Source organism: Diaphorina citri, unplaced genomic scaffold, assembly GCF_000475195.1.
Source record: "Diaphorina citri unplaced genomic scaffold, Diaci psyllid genome assembly version 1.1 scaffold556, whole genome shotgun sequence".
NCBI classification, from domain to species: Eukaryota; Metazoa; Arthropoda; class Insecta; order Hemiptera; family Psyllidae; genus Diaphorina; species Diaphorina citri.
The window spans coordinates 15722-39788 of NW_007377990.1; the positions used below are offsets into that span (position 1 = coordinate 15722).

General features: G+C 37.0%; 2 protein-coding genes and 3 long non-coding RNA genes across 5 annotated transcripts in view; 2 read left to right on the plus strand and 3 right to left on the minus strand.

The window, feature by feature from the left end:
- The first annotated feature begins 702 nt into the window (after nucleotides 1-702).
- Nucleotides 703-24067, plus strand: part of LOC103510074 — a 34904-nt gene continuing 11539 nt past the window's right edge. The window contains exons 1-5 of the mRNA XM_026824234.1: nucleotides 703-782; nucleotides 929-1384; nucleotides 1537-2088; nucleotides 3052-4591; nucleotides 4810-6928. Of these exons, the coding sequence (XP_026680035.1) occupies nucleotides 1027-1384; nucleotides 1537-2088; nucleotides 3052-4591; nucleotides 4810-6928 (4569 nt within the window). The 5' untranslated portion in view covers nucleotides 703-782; nucleotides 929-1026. The remainder of the gene's footprint in view (nucleotides 783-928; nucleotides 1385-1536; nucleotides 2089-3051; nucleotides 4592-4809; nucleotides 6929-24067) is intronic.
- Nucleotides 10234-10932, plus strand: LOC113467807. The gene is made up of 2 exons (XR_003391752.1): nucleotides 10234-10445; nucleotides 10589-10932. It is a non-coding gene; the product is annotated as an uncharacterized LOC113467807 (long non-coding RNA).
- LOC108252499 (electron transfer flavoprotein subunit alpha, mitochondrial-like) overlaps nucleotides 13504-24067 on the minus strand; it is an 11944-nt gene continuing 1380 nt past the window's right edge. Inside the window, exon 3 of the mRNA XM_017444430.2 lies at nucleotides 13504-13938. Coding sequence (XP_017299919.1) covers nucleotides 13884-13938 — 55 coding nt within the window. The 3' untranslated portion in view covers nucleotides 13504-13883. The remainder of the gene's footprint in view (nucleotides 13939-24067) is intronic.
- Nucleotides 14313-18517, minus strand: LOC113467806. Its single transcript, XR_003391751.1, has 2 exons — nucleotides 17395-18517; nucleotides 14313-14390 (listed from the first exon to the last, which is right to left on the minus strand). It is a non-coding gene; the product is annotated as an uncharacterized LOC113467806 (long non-coding RNA).
- LOC113467804 lies at nucleotides 22899-23630 on the minus strand. The gene is made up of 2 exons (XR_003391750.1): nucleotides 23394-23630; nucleotides 22899-22995 (listed from the first exon to the last, which is right to left on the minus strand). It is a non-coding gene; the product is annotated as an uncharacterized LOC113467804 (long non-coding RNA).

Consider the following 24067-nt stretch of genomic DNA (forward strand, 5'->3'; position numbering starts at 1 on the left):
AAATGACTTAAATCTAAACATTAATTCCAACGACGTCCTTGGCTCTCTTGAAGATCAAAACAAAATTTCAAAAACTGAAGAAAACGCTATCGACCAATTTTCAATCCAGAAAAGTCAAAGTTATGAAATAACAAGTCCAGTTTCAAACATCGATTCCTCGCAAAACTCTGCTGTCACGTCATCTGACCAAGCCTCATACTCCACCAATGATCAAGGATCAGTTTCTCAATTTGAGACTAGAAAGTTCTCGTCTAAAAAACTTCACTCAGGATTCGCTGAATCTGACAACACGCATCAAGACACGCCCGTATCCACCAACTACGATTCACAACTAGATACAATCAATTCCCGAAACACTGGGTTCAGAACAGAAGAGACAAATTTGGAAGCATCCAATGTGGATGACAAGTCAATATTGGATAAAGCAACTGAAGGGAAGAAAGCATATGATCCTGCAACAGGGAAAAAGGTGAGTGTTCTTGGCCAACAATTTTCCTCTGCTGAGGCTAATGGGCGGGGATTTAATTTAACTTCTCTTTTTGATCGGTATTTAATCAACTATTTTTCTTAGGGGGAAAAACACAAACAAACAAAAACATTACATCTCTACATAAATGTAGAGCTAGAGATGGTCACCCATCCAAACACACGTTTTGTTCAGGGTGATTTCATTGTAAGTACCTATATACCTACAGATAGAGACTGCAGATCTAATAATAGAACAAGTATATCCTCATATTAGAGTAAATACTTCGTAGGTAACGGTATTGAGGTTGAATAACATCTAGAGACACATTTATAATTACCAAGGTACATACTTATTTTTATCATTATTTTATCTTCTCTGATTACAGGTTGGAGCTAGAAGAAGGGGTCAATGGGTCAGAGTGCGTGTAAAGAAACCAAACCAGGAATATTTTGGAATAACATCCGATACCGGATACTTAACATAGTGTCCCTCTCCTTACGCCTTGAGATCGAAATTTATTTTTACAAATTTCTCGTTTTCTTCTTCTGTTTCAGGCAATGCTGCAATTCTCAATTGCAGCCGCTTGCTGCACCATCTTCCTAATATCCAGTGTTGCTGCTGATGCTACAGAGGATACAAGATGGAGCAGACAGGCATCATCAGAACGCGAGAGAAGAATTGATGATTGGGTGCCAGTGACTGATCCTTGTCCAACATGTAAACGACCACTGATAGGGGAACAGAAACCAGGACAATCTGATGACATATCTAGTCTACTGACGCCTCCTAACTTTGGAAAGCCTAGGAATTTGCCCCTTTCTAGCCAAGATGCATTCTTTACATCACCTCTACCGAAGGGCCAAAACTCCATTCAATTTCCAAATAATAGACCATTTTCATTAAGGCAAGCAAATGGTCCTCCAAACTTCCTTCGCCTCCTAACTTTGGAAAGCCTAGGAATTTGCCCCTTTCTAGCCAAGATGCATTCTTTACATCGCCTCTACCGAAGGGCCAAAACTCCATTCAATTTCCAAATAATAGACCATTTTCATTAAGGCAAGCAAATGGTCCTCCAAACTTCCTTCAATCAGGACAACCAAATCCATTTATCCAAGAACAAAAATCTCAACAGTTCTTCTCAGGACCACCAGCTCAAACACATCAAAGCTTCTCTTTTCAACAACCACCATTCTTCATCCCTCCACAACAGTCTCACTTCCCAATACCCAATCAACCAAGACCTCAGTTTAATTTCATTCAACCACCTTCTGCCAGTGGTCGCCCACAAACTCTACCCCCTCAATTCAACAACAGAATACCTCCAAAAGTGAATACCTTCCCAGGAGTAGTGACACCAGTGCCAATTGGAGCTTTGCAAAATGAAAAAGAGGAGGTTCAACTATTGTACGTTCCAGTAGAAACATTACAGAAGAATAAGTTGAAAGATTCAAGACCATTTGGAAAACAAAGTTCTGAGAAAGGACCAACATTCCAGCTATCACCCACATCCCAAAGCATAATAAAAGATCAGAGATTCCCAATCCCAGCTGAACAATTGAATCAGAGGGAACCAAAACAGAACTTCAACGGCATACCACCCTCTCAGTTAATTATTAATGGTAGGTACCTACCAATAAAATTGGAAACATTAAAATGAAAGATTCCAGTCTTAAACCCTCAGAATTCTTATCTAATATGTATAATTGTTTTGCAAAAACTTGAATCAAAATCAATCCAACGCAAAGGTTCTCACGATCCTACATGAAAAGATGAAAATAAAGTTGATAGTTATCATTTCTAACGAATATAATTATTACCTAGGGCTTGTGTCTTATGTATCATAACTTCATAAGGCTGGAATAAACATGTAAATACTGTGATAATTAGGTAGTATATTTAAGGATTCTAAGGGTTAGATAATACTACAGCAATATGTAAACAGTCAGACAGTCACAGTTTGACAGGTAAATATACCTACTAATAGATACCTCACCGCGAATAAATACACTCAAATTAGTAGCTACACGTTTTAGGTCTTGTAATTATTTTTTGACATCTGAAATTACTGCTTTGGCGGGAACTTTGCTGAGGAGAAAGTTAAGCGTCTCACTCAAGTACAACTTAAGTACCTTCTATAATCACGTGTTAATTTCCATTCGTTGGTATCTCACCGCTTGAACAGTAAAGTTATGCGGTACTTGGTAAGTTTTAAGTACAAAACGTATGTGAACATGCAACCTGCTTGGATATCTACTTCATAGCCTGAGGTTCTCATCAGATCAGACGTAGCCACCTATAGGGAAGATTCAATATTTCGTTTTGTATAAAAAACATCAATAATAATAATAGTGCTTATTTATACTGCTCGCATAGGACTGAAAAGTCCCTTTACTCCAGCAGTAGGCTACTACTATTATTGCAATCAACCACCCCCACCTCCATCATTCATTCGGAACGAAAATCAAAACCGATTTGAATTTGCTCAACAATCAGCTGTGCCCTCTAATGAAATAAGACAAACTACACCAACATTCAACCAATTTGCATCATCACAAACACCAGCACCAACATTTACAAATCAGGTTCAATATACACCTATTCCTGTACCAACACTACCACAAAATCCTCCATACCACCCCAATTCAGTAATCCATCATCCTTTCAATTCCAACAGATTGGTGATACCAAATTCAGTTCCGGATTTGAACAAAACTTCAGACACCCTGGTTTCCAGACATTTACACCGCCCCAAAATCAACCACCCCCACCTCCATCATTCATTCGGAACGAAAATCAAAACCGATTTGAATTTGCTCAACAATCAGCTGTGCCCTCTAATGAAATAAGACAAACTACACCAACATTCAACCAATTTGCATCATCACAAACACCAGCACCAACATTTACAAATCAGGTTCAATATACACCTATTCCTGTACCAACACTACCACAAAATCCACCTCCTCATCAACCTCCTCTCGCTGTGTACATGGAAAGAAACGAAAATTCAAAAGTAACAGATGTCTTGAGCATTTTAAAAGAAGCCAAAACGATTCCAGTCTTGGACCAAGTTGAAGAACAATCACCAATAGTATTTGTTGGGCCATCAAGCTTAGATCCTCCCAAAGGATACGTTAAATTTGACTTGCCATACCTGTCTTCATTAGAAAGTAACAGAATAGAGAGAAAAATAGCCAATTTACCTTTCTTCGTTGCTCCATTGAACTTCAAACCACCACCAGGCTACTCTAAAGTACCCTTCCCCGCCCCTCATATAGGATCAGTTGTCATCTCCAATTCAACCATTTTCAAGGAAGCTTTAGAAAAACCATCCACCAAAGTTCCTTTCAGTTCTTTTGACTTGTCAACCCAAAAAGCTTTCTCTGACAATACACAAGTAACTTTGTCAAGCTCTCCCAACTTTTACCAAGAAACAAAATCAAACGAGATTTCATCAACAACTCCATTGCCATCCACCTTCAAGCAATTTACAACTGCTCCTTCCTTTGAAACTAACCCACCAACATTTGAGACAAGCCGTCCACAGTTTGAATTCCAAGAGCAACAGTTTACAAGAAAACCAACCATCAACAGTTTACCACCTTTTGAAGAAGTACAAAATGTTCAATTCACACAACCTCCCGCTGATATCAAACCTCAATTTGTAGAAAAGCAACCCGAATTCAATGTAAATCAGCCGCAAGGTGTGAAACAAGAAGAATTCAGGGTAGGACAGCAACAATTTTCTGAACAATCTTTTGACGCAAAACAACAATTCAATGTCCAGCCTCAGTTTAATCCTCCGCAAACACCATTGAAGCCTCAGTTTACTGCTGGAACACCCCAATTCGAAGTTCAACAACCGCAGTTCAATTCAGTTTCATCTCAGTTCGATATAAAACAAGGAGAAATTACAGCGCCTCTTCCTTCTATTCCACAATTTGAAGGTCAACAAATCACCTATCAATTTGAGAAAGATCAGTTCAAGGCAAATAATCAAAGAGAGCAAGAATTTGCCAATCAAAGACAACCAGAATTCGCCAATCAGAGACAACCAGAATTCACCAATCAAAGGCAACCAGAATTCACAAATCAAAGGCAACCAGAGTTCACTAATCAAAGGCAACCAGAATTCACAAATCAAAGGCAACCAGAATTCACAAATCAAAGACAACCAGATTTCACAACTCAAAGAGAACAGGAATTTACAACACAACCTCAGGCACCACAGTTTGTCCCAGAAAATACTTTCGAAGTAAACCAACCTCAATTCAATAATCAGCCACAGGATCAAATCTATAACCAACAAAATTCGTTCGAACCTCATTCACTAATCAAAGGCAACCAGAATTCACAAATCAAAGGCAACCAGAATTCACAAATCAAAGGCAACCAGAATTCACAAATCTAAGACAACCAGATTTCACAACCCAAAGAGAACAGGAATTTACAACACAACCTCAGGCACCACAGCTTGTTCCAGAAAATACTTTCGAAGTAAACCAACCTCAATTCAATAATCAGCCACAGGATCAAATCTATAACCAACAAAATTCGTTCGAACCTCCTCAAACCAGTGACTTTGCCAACCAACCCAATGTCCACCAAAATAACGAAAACGTTGTTTCTCAACAGGCCCAGTATGATTTGACAACAGAAGCACCAGCTCAAGTTGAAAGTACTACTGTGTACATACCACGAAGAAAAACTACAACGCCAAAACAACAATACAAATCTTCAACCCCTCCTCCAAATTACAACCCAAGGAGGAATAGAAAGCCATTGTACAGAGGACTCCCTAAAAATTCAGGAGAGATTCAAGCAACCACACAAGCAACATTTGTTTCTGATTATAATGAACCACAAAAGCCGGTCTACAACTCAGAAAGACCTCAAAGTAACCACATCGGCACTCGGTTTGAGGAAACATTTACTCCCAAAAACGAAAATTATCCGACAGAAAAACCAAAGGAATATCAAACTGCAAGTGAGACCTATTACCAACCAGAGATAGTAGACAACACTGTAGTTCCTCTTTTTGAAGAAAAACCAACAGAAAACTACCCTAAAACGGAAAATATTGAAACTACTCCCACATTTACCCAACAAACTCCAAACTATTCAAACTTCCAAGGTATCAACCAATTTTTCAACCAAGTAATACAGAAAGAAACCTATATTCCTCAGGAAAGAACAACTGTTTCGACTGAAACACCAACAACACTACCAGCAAGAGTGGAACAGTCATTCTATACTGCCCAACAGAACACAATTGAAACAAGTCAGTCACCCATTTATACTCAAACAACACCTCAGACTGAAGCTACACCTCAACAATCCGTTTCGAGTAACGATCAAGAATATACAAAGAAGCCAAACTTTAGTGAAAAAAGACATAAATATAGACAAAAATTGCAAAACACTGGTAATTCTTATGAAAATACACCAGTACATGACAACGGAGAAAAAACGGATGCCGTTGAGACAGAAAAGCCTCTGAGAAATAAAAACAAGTACAGAAACAGACAGAGATTAGGAAACAGAGGTCAATACAGAACCAGCACAAGCACTGAAGCTGTAGACGAAAACATACCCGCCCACTTCTCTTCCATCACAAATCAAAATGCCTACAATCAAGTGACTGAAAATTCTGAAATTCAATCAACAAGCACAGAGCACGCATCAACAAAAATCGATGTAGGAAAATACGGTACCTTTAAAAGAAGAAGACCCATCAAGGCATATGAAAGAGCTTCAACTTCAACCGAGTCCTCAAATGTGGATGTTGAAACAACTCCTCAATATGTTTCTAGTACTCGGTCCTACAGACCTAGAGCAAGAACTACGTCCGCTCCAGGAGAGAGAGTGACAAGACACCGTGCGAGAAGACCCTCAACATCAACTACTCCTGAGACCACTAGTGTTTCAGATCATACAGAACCACCCCCTCGTATAGAAGAAAACACCAGTGTTGATTGGGGTAGTTATGTAAGCAGCTTCAATCCATCAGCTCAAGGCAACGATGTCCTTGGCTCTCTTGAAGATCAAAACAAAATTTCAAAAACTGAAGAAAATGCTATCGACCAATTCTCAATCCAGAAAAGTCAAAGTTATGAAATAACAAGTCCAACTTCAAACATTGATTTCTCACAAAACTCTGCTGTAACGTCATCTGACCAAGCCTCGTACTCCACCAATGATCAAGGCTCAGTTTCTCAATTTGAGACTAGAAAGTTCTCGTCTAAAAAACTTCACTCAGGATTCGCTGAATCTGACAACACGCATCAAGACACGCCCGTATCCACCAACTACGATTCACAACTAGACACAATCAATTCCCGAAACACTGGGTTCAGAACAGAAGAGACAAATCTGGAAGCATCCAATGTGGATGACAAGTCAATATTGGATAAATCAACTGAAGGGAAGAAAGCATATGATCCTGCAACAGGGAAAAAGGTGAGTGTTCTTGGCCAACAATTTTCCTCTGCTGAGGCTAATGGGCGGGGATTTAATTTAACTTGTTTTAATTTAACTTGTCTTTTTGATCGGTATTTAATCAACTATTTTTCTTAGGGGGAAAAACACAAACAAAAACATTACACCTCTACATAAGTGTAGAGCTAGAGATGGTCACCCATCCAAACACACGTTTTGTTCAGGGTGATTTCATTGTAAGTACCTATATACCTACAGACACATTAAACAAAACAAAGCTGAGCAAGATCAGCCAATCAATGAACATTTGCTCAACATCTTCCCCTGGACGACGAAATGAAACCAAGTTCCAACAGATGCTCAGTAAAGTCAGGGAAACCGTTGCCAGCGAATAACTCGTTACCAATAACTTCTTCCTTTTACAATCGACAAGAACTTTGATTAAACAAATTATAATTGAGATCGGCAAAATGAAAATAATACTATTCACACCAATTGTTGTCAAATTTTCAGTAAACAAATATGAAATGAGGGGATGTAATTTAAAGAACACACACGTGTTTAATGCAGTAGCAAACATAAGGAGAAGACTCAAGTACAGAGCGTTAATATTTGCTTTAGATGTAAAACAAGACCAACTTAAAGATTTATTTTTCTCTGTAAATTTAGATAAAACGATGGTCATTTCATAGGAAACCAAAATTTCATTTTCCCTATCTTTGAACCAGGTTATTGATTTGCGAGCATTCTCAACATCATTCTTCTTAAAATAAAATGCAGGAGATTCTGGAAGTAAAAACACAGATACAATTGATAAGCACAAGAAAACTATTGAAACATAAACTAAGTGATGAAAGCTAAACCACATGAGAATGATATTGGTTAAGTAAATTCCTATGAACATCATGGATATGAATATAACACTCGTGGGGATGAACATTTTTTCCTCTACACATTCAGGGAGATAAAAGTAACTATTGATGAAACAACTAGAACTAATAATGCCACCTAACGCAAAGCCCAACATAACGTGGATAAAATCTTGTGAGACTAGGAACATAATGAAACTTACAAGTAACAATAAACTACACAGTAAATTGGTAACTCTCCTTCCAAAGTAGTTGATGATTTGCCACCAAAAGAAACAACTTACAAAGGAACCTATTAGAAATGCATATTTCAGCCAGATGAGCAGAAGGTCCCGTTGTGTTGCATGACTACTGAACTGAAGTGTCATCATGATGGAGTCATTGGAAGACATCAACCCCAACAGGATACCACATACCAGGGTGTTCAGGCCCACTGAAACAAGCAAACAAAAAGATTAAAGAAAACAAAATTATAATAGGAAGCAATAGGTAAGTAGCAGATTTATTCATTGACATCCCCTTGAATAAATCAATAATTTATTGCAAAAATTAATGTATTGATAGATTTCAAATCCCACTTCAGTGCACGTGTTGGAAATATTCTAGATAAAAATCGTTCTAGAAACTAAAACCAACAACCCAAGAGGTCTATTGAGACTGATGGGCCAGGTAGGTATTTAGATCGGAAAAATGGCATAAATGAACTCGAGATAAAAGGCAAAGACATTGACAGTCAAGCTGATAAGATTACCTCTCATGAGTTGTGAGAGGAGATTAAAGATGATCGTCATAGTATCTATATTTGGGTTATCTCCATTTCTTAGGTCAGGTGTGAGATGCTTATGTGATCAATTCACAATCAGAAACAACGAAACGGGTGTGTTTCGCGAAATCAAGCCGTAGATAAAGACAGATCTGATGCAATGTGCATTCATTTTATCTTTATTGGAAATTGATATCTAATACCTACCCATTGTAAGTACGAGTAGGTAATTACTATCTATTAAAAACTATATACATCTTATGCCTAATATGACTATAGGGAAGTACAACCTAAACACCAAAGAAATTTTCATAAGGAGTATTGAGCAAATATTCCTGCAAAAAGAATACTCACTTGAGAAAGCTGTGCAGCATTGTCTAAACCAGCCCACCTTGGCAGACTGAGGCAATGGATCATCCACATCCTCCGTGTGATATTTGAAGATAAAGTTAGGAATCACAGCATCAGCAGGTTTAGTGGATCGAGATGAGATCAATGTATCCGAACTATTATGGAAAGTTTTGGACTTCTTGAAGATATTTTTGATCACAGTCACAGATAAGGATCGGGTTCTGGAGAAGGATTTCCTGATTTCTTCATGTATGGAAACAGAGATGGAGTTTTTCTTTTCCCTTGGATCATATTGGTTGACATCGTTGTTGGGAACAGTGCTACCAAGTGCTACATCTTTCATATCAGCATCACTATGAGTGTTTGCACCTTTGTTGAGAATGGTGGTATGTTTGTCTAAATCTCTGAGTACTGTATCACAATTATCATTGATATCTTTGCTAACAGTTTTATTTGTTGATACCAAACTATCATTTGAACGAATTTCTTTGTCCGACCTTATCCTTGCAATGTTTTCAATGCTTTTCATATTCCTTTGAAGTGCTTTGTTTGTCTAAATCTCTGATTACTGTATCACAATTACCATTGATATCTTTGCTAACAGTTCCATTTGTTGATACCAAACTATCATTTGAACGAATTTCTTTGTCCGACCTTATCCTTGCAATGTTTTCAATGCTTTTCATATTCCTTTGAGGAGGCTCCGGAGATCACGACAAGTAAGTAGCAGCAGGACAAGTTGTAATTATTATATCTGTAAAGAATATGATTGTAAAACTTCAACGTTTAGTAATAATTACCTACCCAAGTATGAACGTCATTTGGTTACTCTCAGGTGCTTCTATGTCTCACTTTATTAGATTAACTACCTAGCACCATATTTGTAGGTATCTCCTTGTAGTAGATATTTAGGTTGTTGAAGGAAAATCGACCTTAGGAAGTCAATTAAATAATAATGCTTGGCCCAACATGTTGTATCCAAATTTTAATCATAGGCACTTCACCCCATTAGTTTGTACGATTTTCGTTAGATTTTGAGGTTTCTTTGAGTGATCCATATTCAGTTCATTCTTCTCCCAGGGTTTAAAATAGGTAGTCACATAGGGTATCTTTTTCACCTTCCCGTGTTTCTGCTTTTCCCAGGTTCTCCGGACTCAGAAGTGCCAACTGAAGAGTATGATGTGGCCATCACCACGGAACTCCCCAGTGGTACCACTCACTCCAAAGTTCTGGGTACATCTACCACCACAGAAATTTCTCTCGAGACTGAAATTTGCTACAAGGGAAGGTGTGTGAAGTCGAAAAAGAAGAGGCCGGCCTACCAAGACCTGTTACCTGTCAATTGAGAAGAGACGAAAGAGAAAAGAAGTGTAAATAGTATCCAAACTGTACAAATTTGTATTAGGTGATAAACTGATAAAATACATCAATGCCATAATTGACCAAATAGGTGGTTTAGTCTAGCCAGCGCCAGCGGCCATAGCACGTTGAATGGACCAGTTCCCGAAGGATCACTGAAGTTAAGCAACGTTACGCGTTGTTGGTATCTGGATAGGTGACCACCAATCTCTATCAATGCCATAATTGACCAAATAGGTTTAGTCTAGCCAGCGCCAGCGGCCATGGCACGTTGAATGGACCAGTTCCCGAAGGATCACTGAAGTTAAGCAACGTTACGCGTTGTTGGTATCTGGATAGGTGACCACCAATCTCGTGCTGTTGGCTTTTCCCGGCCCCACTCAGGCTGAGTGAGGTTAGTATGAGGAGCAGGTAGCCTGTCGCCTAAGGGAGGGTAAAATCTCGTCACTAAAAACCTTAGCAGTTATACGGTGACCTAAAAGCCCTATTCAACAAACAAAGGTCCAGTCTTACCCTGGCAAAGTGTCGTATCTTTATAGTAGATCTACATAACTATATTAATTTATACGACCCAAGAATACCTTTCATAAATAGTATCATACAGAAGATAAGACTATGTAAATATAGTTTTTCATAGTTTTAAGCCCTTAGATGTTATTAAGAGTCAGTTAGGAATACAAATATTTTTTTCTATTTCTATCAGGCGCTTTGACTATGTTTTATGCAAGTCGTTCGCGTCGTATTGTAATATAAAGAAGAGATAATGTTGGTAGTAGGTAGGTAACAAAATATTTATTCAATGCAATAATTTTATTTTAGGTATAGTTTACTATTATCTCAGTACGTTGGTTTTCTTGTAGAAGAAAAATAAACAAAGTGTCGTATCTTTATAGTAGAATCTACATAACTATATTAATTTATACGACCCAAGAATACCTTTCATAAGTAGTATCATACAGAAGATAAGACTATGTAAATATAGTTTTTCATAGTTTTAAGCCCCTAGATGTTATTAGGAGTCAGTTAGGAATACAAATACTTTTTCTATTTCTATCAGGCGCTTTGACTATGTTTTATGCAAGTCGTTCGCGCCGTATTGTAATATAAAGAAGAGATAATGTTGGTAGGTAGGTAGGTGACAAAATATTTATTCAATGCAATAATTTTATTTTAGGTATAGTTTACTATTATCTCAGTACGTTGGTTTTCTTGTAGAAGAAAAATAATAACACTCCCTCTAGTATAACGTATAGCATACTCCCATTATTAAAACAGGTCAAGATGCATTGAAGGGTTGACTATCAATATATGGGTCCGTTGTCATCAAAATAAAAACTTCATTTTTTTTTATTTTTGTCCCCCTAAATTTGCTTTCTGGCCCACTGTGGACCGGTCGACTATGTGTGAACACACGTTAAAAGCCAATTGAGCCCAGAGAAGGGAGCAAAAAAGAGCGTGGTTGGTGTGTACATAGCTAACCGTGTGGGCACATTACGTGCTGCTGACCATTTCAATATGCCTTCAGTCTAGTGAGGAAAATTGGGGAGCTAGTGAAATCTGAGGGAAGAAAATCTCACTCCCAACTTTGCACTCTTCGAGGCTCAAATAAAGAAATAAACGAATACCTAAATAAATATTTTAACAATTAAAAAAAATATCCCGTTTTACCATGGTTAATGAACCATGGATTTCGTGTTATGTTAGGTACTATATCTTTTATATTAGGTCAAACAAAATTATAAGAAAAACTTTTCACTTGAACTTACCAGAAATAAAAAGTGTCAGTACGACAATACATCAAAACTGTGGCAGAAACACCAACTTCTGTACGTAACACACAGGCTAGGGCACAGTCCAAAAATCGACTAAAACCCGCGAAGGAAACTCACGCAATGAATATTGTCGTAGGATAGAACGGAATTTACGTTATCAACACGAGTTCACGTTAAATACTCGGAGAATGTTAATTGATTCTGCACACAGACTACACAGATACCCGAATATTTTCAAACACGAGAATCGCCTGGAAACTGTAGAATCGAAGATTCTCTAGAAATTATTACAGGACATAATAAGTTGATTGAATACAACGCGACAAGGTGGATGTTCAGTTGTCTAGAAACTGTAGGATTGACAGTTCTCTAGAAACAGTAGGAAATAATGAACTAATTAGTGTTGTTACACCACATTTATGTATGTACAATGGGAATTCCCGTAAATAAACGTAAAAAAAATTGGACACAAGAAGTAAGATAATTATTAATGTTCACTTAAATACACCAAGGGATTTGGACGCAAAAAGGGGTTGGATGGAGCAACTCCTTTTAGGAGAATTCTACCACTAAAAAACGAATTACTTGTTATAGCAAGTAATGAATTGAGGGGATAGAAGAGAATGGGACGATTCGAGCTGAAATCCTGTGAACTACTGAAGTCTGGAATACTGATGCTTATTTATTATTGAATCTACTTATGACGAGACATATCAATTATCATTTGTTGAACAACCAGTGCCGACTTTGGGCGATCTCGGGGCGCATTGTTTTAACAGGTGGTGATGTAGTTAACAAGTAAATTAATTAACTGACGCCCTCGGTTTGTATTCTTGATGATCGCGAGTGTGCATGGACGCTTGCAGAAATTGAATAGTCACAACTTCAAAGAGAAGTGATATGGACACATCCACCAATGATAACTTAGTTATAGAGCGATATAAATTATAATTGTAATGTAGGCACATCCACTAATAACTAATGGGTCAATTCCCGCTCCTGGGCAGATTTTATCCTCAACAGATAATGTTCGTTCTCGGAACGGCTGGCTTTCTCTTATCCTGTCTTCCTTCACTTCGATTTCGAGACAATAAGACCTTAGCAGTTACAGTTCCCTCCATCAAATCTCTTAAAAAAAAGCAAAATCTTCGAGTTAACTTAAAACTTACCTTGATTGTTTGATGAAAGAAAATCGCATCAACAGCTTCTTAAAATGAAGATCTCTGACGACAGACACAGGCAACAAGTACTTCCTATTCCATTACTTGTGTATACTGGTGAACATCCAATCCACTCAATCGCCACTGAAAATGATAAGAGGTCCGTGTGTCTGTGAACAGAAAACAAACGATCACTGATAACACATTAGCGGTTCAAGTTTAGCACGCTACTCGCGAGGGTTCGAGTTCATAAATAGTTCTGACAAACGTATCTGGTGACTTGATATCAATGATGTCAGAAATAGGAGACACATCCAGCAAGGCAGCAACTCTTGGTAACAAAGACTTGCCCATTGATGAAGCTCCAGCCAAGATGTGTGTGTATTTGCCAGCATTTTGGGCCGACACAATCAGAGGCGCCAAATTTTCAGGCAGAAGACCTTTGAGGGCATCATTTTCTACGGTAAGTACTTTGGTCACTCCACTTATCTTGGAGACTTGCTAATAGTTCTGACAAATGTGTCTGGTGACTTGATATCAATGATGTCAGAAATAGGAGACACATCCAGCAAGGCAGCAACTCTTGGTAGCAAAGACTTGCCCATTGATGAAGCTCCAGCCAAGATGTGTGTGTATTTGCCAGCATTTTGGGCCGACACAATCAGGGGCGCCAAATTTTCAGGCAGAAGACCTTTGAGGGCATCATTTTCTACGGTAAGTACTTTGGTCACTCCACTTATCTTGGAGACTTGCTGAATTCATACAATGAACATTTACAAAGGGAGATAAAGACATAAACAATAATGCACAAGAGTACCTACGTACCTAATATGCTCCAATCCGCTCTGCTCCTACATGTGTCATGTGCTAATGTGTATGTTGTTGTTTACTAATGCAAAGGAATTGATTATTATGTCATTTTCCTAAATGTGTATGTAGATACGTACAAGTATAAGTCGATATTTGCAAAGGATGAAATCGAAGTAAACAACATTTTTATAATTAATTAAAAATAATTAATTTATACAAGGCGTCATTCAGAGGGACAGATAAAAATATTATCACAAATAGGTCAATAAAGACACATTCAAATGAGATGAATACGTCTTCGTTTGAATCACATTTTGATGATTTTCAGAAGGTGCGCTTCAATTGTCCTCTGTAGGGAATTAGAACTGCTAAGTATATTTTGAATTTCAACTGTAACACCTGAAAACAAAGAATCAAAGAACAATAAAAAATTAAAGAGGTAATACGTCTTCGTTTGAATCACATTTTGATGATTTTCAGAAGGTGCGCTTCAATTGTCCTCTATAGGGAATTAGAACTGCTAAGTATATTTTGAATTTCAACTGTAACACCTGAAAACAAAGAATCAAAGAACAATAAAAAATTAAAGAGGGTAGTATTAAAGTGGGTACCTTAAGATCTACGACGCACTTGAAGTAAGTGCCTGAATCCCTAAAATATCAATAAAATATGAAAGAGAGAGGATTGTCATTATGTCACAATTTGTCACCTAAAACAACTGATGCAATCAAACATCAGCGAAAATAAGCATCACAAAATCATCTTTGTGCAAACTAATTGGAAAATACTGCTCATATAAAACGTCGATAAGTACCTACTTAAATTCATACAATGAACATTTACAAAGGGAGATAAAGAAATAAACAATAATGCACAAGAGTAGGTACCTACGTACCTAATATGCTCCAATCCGCTCTGCTCCTACATGTGCTATGTGCTAATGTTTATGTTGTTGTTTACTAATGCAAAGGAATTCATTATTATGTCATTTTCCTAAATGTGTATGTAGATACGTACAAGTATAAGTCGATATTTTCAAAGGCTGACATCGAAGTAAACAATATTTTTATAATTAATTAAATAATTAATTTATACAAGGCGTCATTCAGAGGGACAGATAAAAATATTATCACAAATAGGTCAATAAAGACACATTCAAATGAGACAAATAAGTTGATAAGTGTGATGAACGAGTATGCTATCAGAAATATAGGATGAAAAATCGAGTGTATCTTTGTTTCTTTCGAACAAGGAAAATAAACAAATTAATAACGAATTATGATACCCCGTATAACGTAAATAGTATAACGTAAAACACTCCCTCTAGTATAACGTATAGCATACTCCCACTAATTCAAGTAGTAGATTGACGCACGTTATGGCATTGTGAAATATTGCGTTCGCTTGAAGGTTTTATTTGTTAGAGCTTTAAAGAATGAAAATCCCTTTGTAAAATGCTCGTCGATAAAATTAATTAGGTATGGCATGATTCTGAGATATTTTTACTGAAATCTCCTAATCACCAACCTATAAGTAGGCAAAAATCTTGGCGTGTATGTTAAGGTGTGTCAAACATAGTCGACCGGCCGTCGATCGACGAGGAAAATTTATGTTGTCGAGGCAGTGTGGACGGTGCAGTCGACATCGATCGACGGCTGCACAGTGGGCCAGAAATCAACTTTAGGGGGGGGGACAAAAATTATATCTTGCTTGTAAAAATTTCATGAATCGTAAAATGAGTGGGAAATGGTTTAACATTAATTTCACATATGTCTAGGTACCTACATGAAAAAAGTTCCGGGTTCGATTTTAGATGCGGTCAACAAAAAAAGTCGTATTTTCAAGATAAAATAATTTAGTTGAAAAAAAAAAATGTATGAGAGAGAGAAGGGGGGAGGGATGGGGAGGAAAGGGAGAGAGAGAGAGAGAGAGAGAGAGAGAGAGAGAGAGAGAGAGAGAGAGAGAGAGAGAGAGAGAAAAAAAAAAAAGAGAGAGAGGGGGGGGAGGGGGGAGGAAAGGGAGAGAGAGAGAGAAAGAAAGTAAAAAAAAAATCTAAAATTTCCCCAAATCCATTCATGTACCAATCTTGTATTTTATTCTGTACCAATTTTTTGTGTATTTCAATAAATGCTATAGCTTTGAGCTATGAAACTGTTAGGAATAATATATTAGGTCAAATAAAATTACAAGAAAAACATTTCACTTGAACTTACCACTTACCAGAAATAAAAAGTGTCAGTACGACAATACACCAAAACTGTGGCAGAAACACCAACTTCTGTACGTAAAACAGGCTAGGGCACAGTCCAAAAATCGACTAAAACCCGCGAAGGAAACTCACGCAATGAATTTTGTCGTAGGATAGCACGGAATTTACGTTATCAACACGAGTTTACGTTAAATACTCGGAGAATGTTAATTGATTCTGCACACAGACTACACAGATACCCGAATATTTTCGAACACGAGAATCGCCTGGAAACTGTAGAATCGAAGATTCTCTAGAAATTATTACAGGAGATAATAAGTTGATTGAATACAACGCGACAAGGTGGATGTTCAGTTGTCTAGAAACTGTAGGATTGACAGTTCTCTAGAAACAGTAGGAAATAATGAACTAATTAGTGTTGTTACACCACATTTATGTATGTACAATGGGAATTCCCGTAAATAAACGTAAAAAAAATTGGACACAAGAAGTAAGATAATTATTAATGTTCACTTAAATACACCAAGGGATTTGGACGCAAAAAGGGGTTGGATGGAGCAACTCCTTTTAGGAGAATTCTACCACTAAAAAACGAATTACTTGTTATAGCAAGTAATGAATTGAGGGGATAGAAGAGAATGGGACGATTCGAGCTGAAATCCTGTGAACTACTGAAGTCTGGAATACTGATGCTTATTTATTATTGAATCTACTTATGACGAGACATATCAATTATCATTTGTTGAACAACCAGTGCCGACTTTGGGCGATCTCGGGACGCCTTGTTATATCAGATGGTGTTGTAGTTAATAAGTGAATTTATTAACTGACGCGTACCCTGCGAGTCGGTTTGTATTCTTGATGATCGCGAGTGTGCATGGACGCTAGCAGAAAGTGAATAGGCACAACTTCAAAGAGAAGTGATATGGACACATCCACCAATGATGACTTAGTTATAGAGCGATATAAATTATTATTGTAATGTAGGCACATCCACTAATAACTAATGGGTCAATTCCCGCTCCTGGGCGGATTTTATCCTCAACGGATAATGTTCGTTCTCGGAACGGCTGGCTTTCTCTTATCCTGTCTTCCTTCACTTCGATTTCGAGACGATAAGACCTTAGCAGTTACAGTTCCCTCCATCAAATCTCTAAAAAAAAAGCAAAATCTTCGAGTTAACTTAAAACTTACCTTGATTGTTTGATGAAAGAAAATCGCATCAACAGCTTCTTAAAATGAAGATCTCTGACAGACACAGGTACCAAGCTACCAAGTACTCATATTCCATTACTTGTGTATACTGGTGAACATCCAATCCACTCAATCGCCACTGAAAATGATAAGAGATCCGTGTGTCTGTGAACAGAAAACAAACGATCACTGATAACACATTAGCGGTTCAAGTTTAGCACGCTACTCGCGAGGGTTCGAGTTCGATGACAGCACAACAATAAACCACTTCATAATAGTGAGATATCGTACTAGCTTTTTTAACGATAAGTTTTTAATTTACGCATTTTCTTTTTTTTTAATTTCCAATGTAAGTGCCTAATGAAAAATAAAAAAAATCCAATAGAAGCCTACTGATAATGGAAATTGATACCGCGGCTTAGGCTTTCCAATCACAGAGACCTGGGTTCGATACGAGGTGAGTACATAATTATAGATAAAATAGTCTAGGCTTATCGACAGACTCTGACAGACGACACGTAGGGAGATGCTTGTATGTCAAGTGCTTATTGAGACCCTAATAATCAGGAAAGATTGACATTTTCACGTCAAATCTGGGCTACAATCCTAAAAGCAAAAGGACATTTTTCGCATGCAAACTTCTAATTTCAAATGGCTTCGTGGGCCGCTAGTTGGAAATCGCTGTACTATTCTATACTTTCTTCAGTAATATAAGGACATACTTAGAGCTTTTGTGAAGAACTGAAGAAAAATTAAAAGGGAACTCATAAGTTGTATAGTAAAAAATGTACGTATTTCTTTTATTTGATAGAAATATTATAAAACCTCGTATTCTTTACTTAGAACTAGTTTTAACCACCTATCTGAACACACTTGTTACATAATAGGTATTTCTATTTTGGTTTATTACGAGAGAGTTACCATGAGTTCCCTCTCTCTAATCTCTAAGTGAAGAGGAGAAATAAGTAAGCCCCAGAACATGTTTTGTACTTTTGGTAAATTTTGTCCAATTCCTGCTTAAAACTTACAAATTAAGATGAAAATTCTAAGTAGGTAGCCCAATTTACATGAGGGATTAAGCTTCAAAAATACCCACGTTAACAATTCACTAAGTCATTGGCGGGTACGGTTGTATAGTAAAAAAATGTACGTATTTCTTTTATTTGATATAAATATTATAAAACCTCGTTACTTAAAAATACTATTCTTTACTTACAACTAGTTTTAACCACCTATCTGAAATTCTGAACACACTTGTTACATAATAGGTATTTCTATTTACCATGAGTTCCCTCTCTCTAATCTCTAAGTGAAGAGGAGAAATAAGTAAGCCCCAGAACATGTTTTGTACTTTTGGTAAATTTTGTCCAATTCCTGCTTAAAACTTACAAATTAAGATGAAAATTCTAAGTAGGTAGCCCAATTTACATGAGGGATTAAGCTTCAAAAATACCCACGTTAACAATTCACTAAGTCATCGGCGGGTACAATGAATAAATGGCTGAGGAATTCGAATCACAAAGTACTCCAGATAACTCAGACTTATAACTCATTTTCCCAACCCCATTATCCTAAGTTATTGACAGTACAAATAGCTGAAACTTATATCTCAGCTCTCAAAGCTTCTCAGTTAATTCCGGTACAGCTTTGAACAGATCGGCTACCAATCCATTTAACGAATTTCATTGCATTGCACGTTGCATTGCACAAGTCTGGACCCACCTTTAAATACAGATCCGAAAAAACTTCGAACCCGGGACCTCCGGCGTGCAAGCCTAGTGAGATACCCACTCTGCCATGGAGGCTACCTAGTAACATTAATAATAACAATAAAAATATTATTGTGGTACCGCTCATTATTTTTACTATCGGCTTATTTGTTGTTATAATGTTCTCTTTGTCTGTGCCATTGACAGGAACTGTACATTGCCGTGGGCATATCGGGGGCCATTCAACATCTCGCTGGTATGAAGGATTCCAAAACTATCGTGGCCATCAACAAGGACCCAGAGGCCCCTATCTTCCAAGTATCAGACTATGGATTGGTAGCCGATCTGTTCAAAGCTGTACCGGAATTAACTGAGAAGCTTTGAGAGCTGAGATATAAGTTTCAGCTATTTGTACTCTCAACAACTTAGGATAATGGGGTTGGGAAAATGAGTTATAAGTCTGAGTTATCTGAGTACTTTGTGATTCGAATTCCTCAGCCATTTATTCATTGTACCCGCCAATGACTTAGTGAATTGTTAACGTGGGTATTTTTGAAGCTTAATCCCTCATGTAAATTGGGCTACCTACTTAGAATTTTCATCTTAATTGCCTCCCTGTAGTCATATTAGGCATAAGATGTATATAGTTATTAATAGATAGTAATTACCTACTCGTACTTACAGGTATTAGATATCAATTTCCAATAAAGATAAAATGAATGCACATTGCATCAGATCTGTCTTTATCTACCTATACCTATTGATTTCGCGAAACACACCCGTTTCGTTGTTTCTGATTGTGAATTGATCACATAAGCATCTCACACCTGACCTAAGAAATGGAGATAACATTACATTTGCTGGAAAACATTATGTTGGGATCTACGGCTCCTTCTATTAATTTCATAATACAATATCTATCGAATGTCAGTACAATTTTAGGACATAGCAATTGTTTCAGTACTTGGGCATTTTAACATTCAGCTCTATCTCCTAACTTGCACAAACAGACTGACACAAAAAGATAGACTGATAGACAATGAGAAGTTTACATAATACCTAAATCAAAGTATCTTTTACCTGTCTGAATCCAGAGGAGCCACACAATTTCACAAGATTGTTACTTCGGGAAAACATTTTGCATACTTCTTCTCTCAGCAACTATCAAGGAACTACAGGTTCAAATGAGGAAATGTTAGGTAACTTCGAATATGAACTTTGAGCACTTGTTGCACTGGTGTTGTGAATGCCTTCCTATTTTTCTAGGGACTCTAGGGAGCTAGGTACTTTTCTTATCACAAAACAAAATTTTACAGATGATAAAGAACTTTGATAAAAAGAACAAGGAAAGGAAATCATAAAGAACTATCTTCACATCATTAGACGCAGTTGCCAAGTGTAACAAAAACGAAAATTATGCATGATAAGAGCAATTGAAAATTATGCTCTGATTTGTGCATAATATCATTTCACAACAGACTTCTGTCTTCTGCTTCTGTGTAATTTCTTTTAAAAATAGGCTGAGGGTTCAGATATCCAAGTAGATACGTACATGAATAGGTAGATAGGTAGGCATGTTTATAAAAATGTGAGAAACCCGTCAAACCTCCGCGGGCGCAGGAAAAAGTGGACCGTGGGAGCACCACATCATGCATGCTGAAAATTAAGATTTGCCTGTATATTAGTAAGGTAGACTGGAGAACTATAGGCCCTATAGGGAGAATACCAGCTGAAATTTCCCTTGCTAAAGAAATAGCAAAGGATGAGTGTGATGGGTGAAGGGCGTCAAATTGTAAAAATTTTGTAGCCAAAACCAAGATTTGTCAGCCCAAATCAATCACTCTAGCTAGGGCTGTTTGAGTGGCTGAAGAAAACGTAGGCCGGCCCTGTCTGAACACGAGAAAGGTGAAGAAGAAGTCTCGATTTGATCATGAAATATTATGCACAATGCACATATTACGGACTTCATTGTGGTTTGGCAACAGTGTATTACGCTTATCAGTTGCTATTTTCACACTCTAGTAAGTTGTAAGTTGTAGAAGTTTTTTATTTTTTTTGAAGTGAAGTGTCTTCTAAAAAAAAAAAAAAAAAAGTTGAAAGTTTTTTTTTTCTCTGAAAGCTCCCTGATAACTAGCTTTTTTTGTCCACTAAGAGAGATCGAAGTTTCCAGGAAAGAATTTGTAAGATTGTAAGTCTAAGTACCTAGGTCTAGTCCTATCTAGTCGGATATTTCGTTTTCCGTGTTTTCTATTTTTAGCTTTCCATTCGTCTAAAATTCGCAGAAGTCTTGGCGCTTTGGTCAAGAGCTCCAAAAATATTTTGATTAAATTTTCTCATAGAAACACATTTCTGAATTCAATTTTAAATTTTCGGATGTCTGACCTCAAAGTAAATAGGGTACACGAATTGCGAGTTTAAATTTAAACTCTTTGTATTCAGATTGACTTGGTACACAGTAAACTAAATTGGGATATTGCTAATAAAATTCACAAAGTACCATAGGTAAGAAACTAAAGCAGGTATTTTGTATGAATGGTTCCTAATTAGTGATGGTGTGTTACTCATAAAGTACCTATTAAAAATTTGATTGTTCAATTTGCTCATTCATCATACAAGAAACACATTAGCTCTGAAGAGAGTATGTTGTTATTCATAGTTAGTTACCAAATGTAATCCCAACAGGGTGAGCTTTCACACTTATGTTTATCTCCTTCTACACTTACAGTGAAAGATTATGTAAACACTTGTGCAGAAGTCACGTCCGTGGAATATTGCTACCTAAGGAACTGGCACAAATGAGCAGTGACCAGTGTTATTATAGGGTTAGGTTAAATGCAAGGAGTTTTCATAATTAGAGCAGTGATTGGCATTATTATAGGGTTAGGTTGAATACAAAAAGGAGCTTTTCTTTTGCACGGATGTGACTTCTGCATAATTACCAAGAATATTAATAACCAGCCGATAATAAAAATAATGAGCGGTACCACAATAATATTTTCATTATTATTATTAATGTTACTAGGTAGCCTCCATGGCAGAGTGGGTATCTCACTAGGCTTGCACGTCAGAGGTCCCGGGTTCGAAGTTTTTTCGGATCTGTGTTTAAGGTTTTGAGTGCACTCAGCCTTATGAGGACAAGTGAGTAGCTACTTTAATAGAGCAGCGACCAGTGACGGCATTAAAAGAGAAAAAAAAATATATAATATAGAAATGGCAGAATTTTTAAGAAGGCTCTGAGTAATGCTGTGATATCCACAAAAATGTGAAGAGGCTCTCAGCTTCACCACAAATAAATCATGATTTAGATGTTTTACTAAAATATTTTCAGTTACAATATTACCATAATTAATTATGTATTTTTCTTACCGGGGCAATGATTTTCCCAGTTTGTCCAATCTGCATATCATTGGGGACAAAGCCAGCGTCTACTGCAGCTCTGGAAGCACCTACAGCTGCTCCTAGCTTGTCTGCCAAAGTGTACAACAGCTTGAAATTGTCAGCCGACTTGAGACCTCTACCTAAAATAGGGAAAAAGATAGTCAGTCACATTAGTATACTCATATTTATTATCATTATAGTAGTACCTATCACCATCATTACAATAATGTGATATTTTGTTCTAAGCTGACAGTCTAAAAAAATATATTAAAATGACAACAATAAAAAAAAGTAGGACATGTATTAGAATTAGATGGTACATACAAGTAACCACTACGGAGATCGTAGGTGGGTTTTTAAAAAAGACAATATTTTATTTCACCAAAAATTATAATTATTTATTTTTATACAAAGCCAGCGTCTACTGCAGCTCTGGAAGCACCTACAGCTGCTCCTAGCTTGTCTGCCAAAGTGTACAGCAGCTTGAAATTGTCAGCCGACTTGAGACCTCTTCCTAAAATAGGGAAAAAGATAGTCACATTAGTATACTCGTAATATAGTCACATTAGTATACTCGTAATTATTATCATTATAATAGTAAGTAGGTATGTACCTATCACCATCATTACAATAATGTGACATATTGTTCTAAGCTGACAGTCAAAAATATATTAAAATGACAACAATAAAAAAAGTAGGACATGTATTAGAATTAGATGGTACATACATAGGTAATAAAGTAAAACGCTTTATAGACTTCTTTACTAGTACCTAGTACCTGCCTCAAGAATTATTTGATGACAATTTAAAATAAACAAATGAAATACTTATCTAAACTCCTAGAGATTATACAAAGAGCTTTTTAAATTAATTTACTTGATTCTTTGTTACTAAAAGCCAAAATCCACTTACCTCCAGACACAACAATCTTGGCAGAACCCAAGTCAGGCCTGTCACTCTTGCTCAGTTCCTGTCCTACCCACTCGGACAGCTTGTTTGCTTCCACTGAGGCATTGGCTAGAGCTTCGACACTGGCTGAGCCACCTTTTGCTGCCGGAGGAAAACTAGTGCCTCTCACAGTCACCACTTTCACTGGGTCTTTGCTTTTCAAGGTCAGAATGGCATTACCTAGGCATTATATAAAATATGATAACATCATTTGTACATAATTTCTTACTGACTTCTAAAAAGTAGGTAAAAATAACTCTACTGTAGGTTCACTTCAACAGGAATTCAAATGCCTGGTATTAATTGTACTAAAATATGATAACATTATTTGTACATAATTTCTTACTGACTTCTAAAAAGTAGGTAAAAATAACTCTACTGTAGGTTCACTTCAACAGGAATTCAAATGCCTGGAATCCTTTATTGACCATTGGAGGGTATGTCTCTAGTAGATTGGTTCAACCCTCAGGTTTCTTTTTCTTTGTCCCAAGATTTCAGGTAATATTCAGCCTTGTGAGGACAACCAAGTTGTTTATAAGAGAGGAGCAACAGTATTGTTTCAGCCATATCATTTTTTTTTTTTTTTTTTTTTTTAAAAGAAAATTTTTTTAATAATCTTTTGTTTTAGGATTTCACCC